This window comes from Charadrius vociferus, unplaced genomic scaffold, assembly GCF_000708025.1.
Source record: "Charadrius vociferus isolate BGI_N301 unplaced genomic scaffold, ASM70802v2 scaffold393, whole genome shotgun sequence".
NCBI lineage: Eukaryota > Metazoa > Chordata > Aves > Charadriiformes > Charadriidae > Charadrius > Charadrius vociferus.
Window position 1 is genome coordinate 1,849,834 of NW_009647760.1, and position 7,349 is coordinate 1,857,182.

General features: G+C 59.2%; 2 protein-coding genes across 2 annotated transcripts in view; one reads left to right on the forward strand and one right to left on the reverse strand.

The window, feature by feature from the left end:
* Positions 1-6: 6 nt before the first annotated feature.
* On the forward strand, positions 7-3,946 carry LOC104284008 (protein brambleberry-like). The gene is made up of 10 exons (XM_009882273.1): positions 7-222; positions 455-586; positions 1,482-1,623; positions 1,705-1,812; positions 1,919-2,074; positions 2,153-2,329; positions 2,440-2,539; positions 3,080-3,206; positions 3,563-3,645; positions 3,790-3,946. The coding sequence occupies exons 1-10, from the start codon at positions 7-9 to the stop codon at positions 3,944-3,946; spliced, it is 1,398 nt and encodes a 465-aa protein (XP_009880575.1).
* Positions 3,947-4,489: 543 nt separating this feature from the next.
* The window catches only part of TSTA3 (tissue specific transplantation antigen P35B), a 3,595-nt gene continuing 735 nt past the window's right edge, over positions 4,490-7,349 (reverse strand). The window contains exons 2-10 of the mRNA XM_009882262.1: positions 6,873-6,987; positions 6,548-6,676; positions 6,401-6,474; positions 6,100-6,233; positions 5,885-5,949; positions 5,610-5,676; positions 5,444-5,523; positions 5,129-5,228; positions 4,490-4,664 (exon numbers count right to left, since the gene is read on the reverse strand). Coding sequence (XP_009880564.1) covers positions 4,609-4,664; positions 5,129-5,228; positions 5,444-5,523; positions 5,610-5,676; positions 5,885-5,949; positions 6,100-6,233; positions 6,401-6,474; positions 6,548-6,676; positions 6,873-6,987 — 820 coding nt within the window. The 3' untranslated portion in view covers positions 4,490-4,608. The remainder of the gene's footprint in view (positions 4,665-5,128; positions 5,229-5,443; positions 5,524-5,609; positions 5,677-5,884; positions 5,950-6,099; positions 6,234-6,400; positions 6,475-6,547; positions 6,677-6,872; positions 6,988-7,349) is intronic.

Below are 7,349 nucleotides of genomic sequence, written 5' to 3' on the forward strand. Positions count from 1 at the left end.
GCCGTCATGGTGTCCCAGAGTTGCTGGGTTCTGCTGCTCCTCTGCACCGCTGCTGGGTTTTTCGGGTGGCTGGGCCTCAGCACCCCCCTAGAAGAACCGGGGACCCCCCCGCAGGTGAGGACCCCCCTATGCATCCCCTTTGAGATGGCCACAGGTGATAAGCAGCTCCAGGCTGAAGCCATGTGCTGGGAGCTGTCACCCCTGGACTCCTGTCACCATCAGGTGTGGTGGTGGGTTTTGTGTCCCTCCCCAGGCTGGGAAATGGGGGTCCCAGTGACCCCCCACCCTGGGCAGCCACTTTGCCAGCTATGGGGTGCCCTGTGTCCATGCAGGATGTTTTTGGGGTGAGTTCACACTCTTCTCCTTAATTTCCCACCCCCCTGTGCCCTCAACCTAGCTGTGCTGGCAGCACCCATGGGTGCTGAGTCGCCACCAACACCAGCGCTGCTGCCAGGTAGTGGCGCAGCTCCACTCATCCCATGGTGATCTGAGTGAGGAGGAGAAGGTGGCCAAGCTGGGGGTGGACCTATTCAACTGCCAGGCCAACGCTGAGGGTCACTGTATGTACCCCTGCACCCTGGAGCTGGTAAGGTGCCTGGGTAGAGCACCCCAAATCTCATTTTCTCCAGTTCCACCCCAAATCTTACGGTAATCCAATGTAATTCATAGAATGGTTTGCATTGGAAGGGACCTTAAGGGCCATCTAGTCCAACCCCCCTGCCCTGGGCAGGGACACCTCCCACCAGCCCAGGTTGCTCCAAGCCCCGTCCAACCTGGCCTTGAACCCCTCCAGGGATGAGGCAGCCACAGCTTCTCTGGGCAACCTGGGTTGGGAGCTTACCATCCTCACAATCAAGAATTTCTTCCTAAGATCTCATCTAAATCTCCCCTCTTTCTGTATCAAACTGTTCCCCCTCATCCCATCTCACCCCTCCCTGATCAAGTCCCTCCCCAGCTCTTCTGGAGCCCCTTTAGGCACTGGAAGGGGTTCTAAGGTCTCCCCGGAGCCTTCTCTTCTCCAGGCTGAACCCCCCCCAACTCTCCCAGCCTGTCCTCCCAGCAGAGGGGCTCCAGCCCTCCCAGCATCTCGGTGGCCTCCTCTGGCCCCGCTCCACCAGGTCCGTGTCCTGTTCCCCCCTCCCAGCATCCCAAACCTTGTAGCTGCAAAGCCTGAGCTGCATCCAACCACCTCTGCTCAGCCTCTCATCCTCACTTTGGGGCAAACCCAGCCCTGTTTAGCCCACTTTCCCCCATGAAAATGGGGGTTTCCCACCCCCAGCCTTGCTCGCTGCCGAAGGCTTTTCCGAAGTCTCTTTCCGCAGCACCGTGGGATGGAGATTAAACACTGGGGGCTCATTTTGGGATGCTGAGGGGGTGTCCATGGGGAGATCCAGCATCCACCTGGTACGTGGTGGTGGGCACAGCCATAGGGTGATGGTTTGTTGGGGGCTGTGGGGTCACCACTCAAATATCCTCTGCAGGAGCAGCCGACGGGGTGGCTGCGGCCAAGACTGGAGATGTCCATCCACCGCAGCCTGCAGCAGCCGGTGCTGGATGAGACCCTCATTGCCAGCGGGCAGCACCGGGTGGCCCAGCCCATGGAGGACATCACCCAGCAGATGGGTAAGAGCCCCTGGCTGGGATGCTGCGACATCCCTGTGTCCCACCTTGGAAACCGACCCAACTTCTTGTGCCTCCCTACAGGGAATGTGAGCAGCCAGGGGGCCACAGGGCTCCGGGAAGGGCACCGGCTTGTCCTGTCCGACCTCCACCATGAGCAGGAAAGAGCTCAGGATATCTATTCCCAACTAGGTGAGAACGTAGCAAACCCCATTCCCAGCGTCTTTTGTATCAGAACATCCCTGGGTACAGCTTCCCCAGCTCATCCCAACACCATATCCATCTCCTCCATGTGCAGAGAGTGACTTGGCCCTTCTTCTGGCCCAGCAGCGCCGAATGGAGGAGGTCATGGAGAAGCTCCAGCGAGTCAACCAGAGCCTGGGGCTGATGCTGGCGGCTGTGGAGGGTGCACAGAACCAGCTGGAGAACCATCTGGAGAACCTCCACCCAGCCGGTGAGCTGGGGGTGGGTGCTGGAGGGCAGATGGGTGCTGGTAGGTGCCAACACCGAGCTCTTGCTCCCTGTCCCACAGGTCAGAGCCCAAGTGCCATCTCCACCTTCATCCTACATGGCTCCTACTTTGCGTTGCTGGTTGCGCTACTGGTGCCCATGCCACCCCGTGCCATCCTCCTCCTCCTTGCCTTCGGTGTCCTCGGCGAGCTCCTTGGCATCCCGGCACTCTCCACTCTCCTGGTCCTTGCCATGGCAGGTGGGGATGATGTGTGGGGGGATGTGGTTGGGGACATGCCACCCTGGGGGTGCTACAGGGGGGTGGGCTGGGAGTGCTCTGCCCTCTCCCACCCTCTCCCTTCCCAGCAGGGCAGCTGCTGGTGGTAGCCACCCGCTATGGTGCTGGGGGGGCCTGGCTGGTGCTTCCACAGGAGGAGCCCCATCACCAGCTCACCTCCACCCCAGACAGGTAGGAGATGGTTGGGGAAGGAATGGCATGGGCATGGCACCTTTGGGAGCTGCGAGGACCCATCCTGGATGTCCCATCCTGCTGCCATCTGGCAGAGGTTCCCAGGGTGGGTGGGCTGCTGATCTCCAGGAGGTGGGGGGGTAGGATGCATCTTGATGGCTTGCCTGCAGCTTTTGGAGACCTCATGCCAGCTCCCTGCCTGGGGGAGGGTGGAGAGGGGCTGCCATCATGATGGTGACGCGGAAGCCACCAAGGTGATGAAGTTCTGGTTTTCCTTTCCACATAGGGAGTGCAGAATGGGGCTGTTGCAGGAGGAACTGGACAAGATGGAGATGAGTTCTCTGCAAGGTGAGAGCTGGCTGGGCAGGGGGACGTGGGAGAGGTGACCATGAGGTGTGGTGGCTGCAGGACAGGGGGCTGCAGCCCCCAGCATGTCCCCATCCTGTGCTGGGGCACGGGCACCACTCCAGGGTGTCCCCATCTTCCACCTGGGGTCAGCAGCACTGGCAGTGTGTCACCACCCATGCCATGTTCCCGCAGAGCCCTCATACCTGGAGCAGCCCCCAGCGATGGCAGGGGACACCCCTTGCTTAGCAGGACATGTGTCACCTGTCCCCAGCAGCTGGAGGACAAAGCTGAGCTCGTGTGGGGTAAGCCTGAGCTGGGGGTAGGTGCTGGGTGGGATGTCCCCAGGCTGGGCCAGATCCTGCTCTTGAGGGGCCAGCTGGGTCCCCCTGAGGCTCAGAGCCTCCAGGGCTGGAGCATCCTCATTGTCACGGTGCTCCTGGGTGCTAGACACCCTGTTGGGAGAGCGGCCAGAGCTGGTCCTGCAGATCTTGTTGGGGACATGACACCCAAGGGGAGGACTTTTGGGTGGGAGGGCTGTCCTCCAAAGATGGATGGCCAAGGCACCCATCCTGTATGACCCACATGTCCCCAAGGAACAAGGGGCATCTCCTGCAGGCCAGGAGGGTCACCAAGGGATGGAAGATGCTCTGTCTAAACCTCTTCTTCCCCAACCAGGTGATGCAGGAGCCACCTATGGGTGCTGGGAAGCGCTGGGAGCCCAAACCCTGCAGCCCAAGCCAGTCTCTGGCCAGCGACACGTAAGTACCAACCATAGAGAACATCCCTCCTCCAGGGAAACGTTTGGGCTGGTGTCACCTCAGGGTGCAGCCAGTGATCTGACAGTGTGGGGGACAACTCTGCTGGGGGCTTCTTGGGGTGCTGATGGGGTCTCTCCTCCGTAGGTCCTCGCTGTCCCCACGGCTCCTGTGTCAGGGGCTCACCAGGGCCAGACGGCGGTGCCGGAAGAAAGCCATCCCCGGGCAGGACTTCTGCCATGTCCACGCTACCGGTCAAACCTCCTGCAGCGGCTTGGCCGTGGACTCATCCCCCCATATCTGACCCTCTACCTCCTCTCAGAGGGGTTTTAAACCTTCTTTTGGCTCTTGCAGATCCTGGTGGAGAACACATAGCGGTGCTCAGGACACTACGGGCGCCATTTGATGTGGGTAGGGGACGGTGCTGTGGGGCAGATGCTCCTCATCCCACCAGTTTTATGCTATTTATGTATAATTTAATAAATGCCGTATTTACAGCTGGAGCCTTCCCCATTCTGGTCCCCCCCCCGCCCCATCTTGATGCTGGGGCTTTCCTGGGGGCTTTGGGACCATCCCCATGCGCCGAAAGCAACAGCAAATGTCCGGCTGTTATTCCTGTGCCGGAGTAACCCTGATCACCTTCCCTTTATTACAGCCTAATTACAGGTAATTAGTAGTGTAGCCTATTACAGCTGCTTGCATGTGGCCAAGGCGGCGGCGGTGGTGGTGGCTCCCAACTGGTCTGGTGTCCCAGAACCTTTGGGGTGCCCCAATTTTCCTTCCCACCCAGCCCTGGGTGTCCTGCACCGCTCCCAGTAGCAGGCAGGAACGTCGGGGCTGCTCACTGGGCTCTTGTCCCCCTTTTACTTTGGAAATCTGTCACTCCCCCTGCCCCGTCCTCTGCCCCAGCAAAGGACAACCCTGAGATGAAGAGGATGACGCCGGTCCCAGTGCCGTGTTGGTCCGTCACTTCCTGGCGTTGGCGTAGTTGGCGCTGAACCAGGTGCAGGTCTCCTTCACGGCTGGGGAGGGAGAAGATGATGGATGGGTTTTGGGATTGGGAAGGCAGCTTCTTCAAAGAATCATACAATAGTTTGGGTTGGAAGGGACCTCTAAAGGCCATTGAGTCCAACCCCCTGCCACTGGCAGGGACATCTTCAACTAGACCAGGTTGCTCAGAGCCCCGTCCAACCTGACCTGGAATGTTTCCAGGGATGGGGCAGCTACCACCTCTCTGGGCAACCTGGACCAGTGTCTCACCATGCTCGTAGTCAAGAATTTCTTCCCAATATCTCATCTAAATCTCTCCTCTTCCAGTTTAAAACTGTTCCCTCACGTCCTACCCCTACAGCTCCTGCTAAAAAGTCTGTCCTCATCTTTCTTATAAACCCCCTTTAGGTCCTCAAAGCCTGGACCACCCTGATGCCACCAAGGCTAACAGCAGTTGGTAGGACCTCCGTGTTTCATGGAGCTCCCACCATCTCACCTTGCCTGAAAGGTGTGAACTGGAAGCCGGGCAGGTAGCGCTGTAGCTTGGCGTTGCTGGCTGTCTTCTTGAACTGCCCGTCCGCTTTGGTGGTGTCAAACTGGGGTGGGAGAGATTAAGGGAAACCGAAGGGGGAAAATGGGTTTTGCTCTGTCCCACTCCTGTCCTGGTTGGGGCAGCGGGAGGGATGCTCTGGACCATGGCATCTACCCTGGAGCCCTACGGCTGCTGGGGGGAAGGGGGGTTGTCCATCCCCCGCCACTATGCTGCAGCAGCCCTTTGAGCAAGGAGGGGCCAGCCTGGGGTGAAGGATACAACAAGCTCTCCCGTGAAGTCCATGGCCTCCACAATCGCCTCTGCTGCCTCCCTGATGGAGACTTCATCTTCTTCTCCCACTGTGGAGAAGGGCACGATCATCATGATCACGATGGTTCCCCCATCCCCTTGAAAAGGGGCTGGGGTGGGGTCAGCAGGGGCTTACCTGACAAAATGATGGGTTCCACCTCATCGTATTCCCGCAGGACCCAAAGGAAGAGCCGGGCCAGGTCCTGTGGAGGAGCAGATGGCTCTTGCGGGGTGGCTGCTGTCCCCCAGCCTTCCCATTGCAAGGGGACCCAACCCTGAAGATGGCCAGTGCTGCCCAGGACAACCCCGGTGGGCTCAGACCCTGCTGAGGTCCAGACACCGGCCTCCCCAGCCCCGTACCCTGCCCTCCCCGAGCCGTGGGAGATGAGTGCTCCCCAAGGCCACGCGTACCAGGGAGTAGATGAACTGTCTCCTGGGCTTGCCCGTGCCCCAGACGGTCAGAGCAGAGCCAGTCTCTGCAGGAGGAAGGAGAGAGCGTCCATGAGCTTCAAAGCCACCTCCACCCACCCCAGCTATACTGCAGAACAGCTCATGGAGCAGGCAGGTGGGAGAAAAACCAACCCAACACTTCCTAAAAAAGCCCCAAGAAGCCCTGCCGTGCTCACGTTTGGCCAGGTAGACCTTGTGGATAAGCCCTGGCAGGACGTGGCCATCCTCGATGTTGAAGTTGTCGTGTGGCCCGAAGACGTTGGTGGGGATGACGGCAGTGAAGCGGCAACCGTGCTGCTCGAAGTAGCCCCTGGGTGAGAGCAGGTGGGTTGTCAACCAGCCACAGTCACCCACCCCTCCAGTGCAGAGCTGTCCCCAAAAGACCCCAGCCAGCAGCATCTCCATCTGCTGAGCCCAGGTATCTCCACAGCTCAATTCCTGGGAGCCCCTAAGGGCTCTCCTGTGTCCCCTTCGCACCTATTCTGGATGTCAATCATCCTCTTGGCGTAGGAATAGCCGAAGTTGGAGCTATGGGGTGGCCCGTTGTGAATCTGGGGACAAGAGAGCAGGGTTAAGCAGGGCACGGACCTCCCCCAGGCTGTGTATGGGGCTGGAGATGCTCACCATGCTCTCATCAATGGGGTATGTCGTCTTGTCTGGGAAGATGCAGGTGGAGAGGCAGGAGACCACCTTCTGCACCCCCGTCTCATATGCTGAGTGCAGGACATTGTCATTGATATGGATGTTTCTCCTCTGGGGATGGAGAGATTTGTCAGATCTATGGGGTGGGAACCCTCCAAAACCCTGCTCCCTATGGGTAATGGCTCCAGAAACCAGAGGAGCTCTGGTTTGGCCCTGGGAGCAGAGTGAGCCGTGTCACATCTTAGGGAGGACAGAGGGTTACAGCATCCACAGGGACCCTGATACCACCCATTCCCCAGGCGCTCACCCAAAAATCCAGGTTGTAGCGGATGTTTTTGAAGAGGCCCCCAACCATGGCCGCCAGGTGGATGACGTGGGTGGGCTTGTGCTGCTCGAACAGGGCTTTGGTCGCCGCAGCATTCCTGGGATGGGAAATTTTGGGGTTTAGCGGCATTGCACCCTCAGCAAGTTTGCCGATGATAGCAAGCTGCGTAGTAAGGTAGACACGCTGGCCGGGAGGGATTCCATCCAGAGGGACCCGGACAGGCTGGAGAGGTGGGCCCACACCCATGAAGTTCAACAAGGCCAAGTCCAAGGTCCTACATCTGGGTCGGGGCATTCCCAAGCACAAATCCAGGCTTGGCGGAGAGCAGCCCTGAGGAGAAGGACCTGGGGGTGCTGATTGACCAGAAGCTCAACCTGAGCCAACAATGTGCGAGCACAGCCCAGAAGGCCAACCGTATCCTGGGTTGCATCAGAAGAAGTGTGGCCAGCAGGTCAAGAG

What these genes read in the sequence shown, in the direction of transcription:
- LOC104284008 (XM_009882273.1), top strand. Translation starts at nt 7, where the DNA reads ATGGTGTCCCAGAGTTGCTGGGTTCTGCTGCTCCTCTGCACCGCTGCT. An exon ending in GGATATCTATTCCCAACTAG is followed by an intron (nt 1,813 to 1,918) that starts GTGAGAACGTAG and finishes CTCCATGTGCAG; the next exon opens with AGAGTGACTTGGCCCTTCTT. An exon ending in CCTGGTCCTTGCCATGGCAG is followed by an intron (nt 2,330 to 2,439) that starts GTGGGGATGATG and finishes CCTTCCCAGCAG; the next exon opens with GGCAGCTGCTGGTGGTAGCC.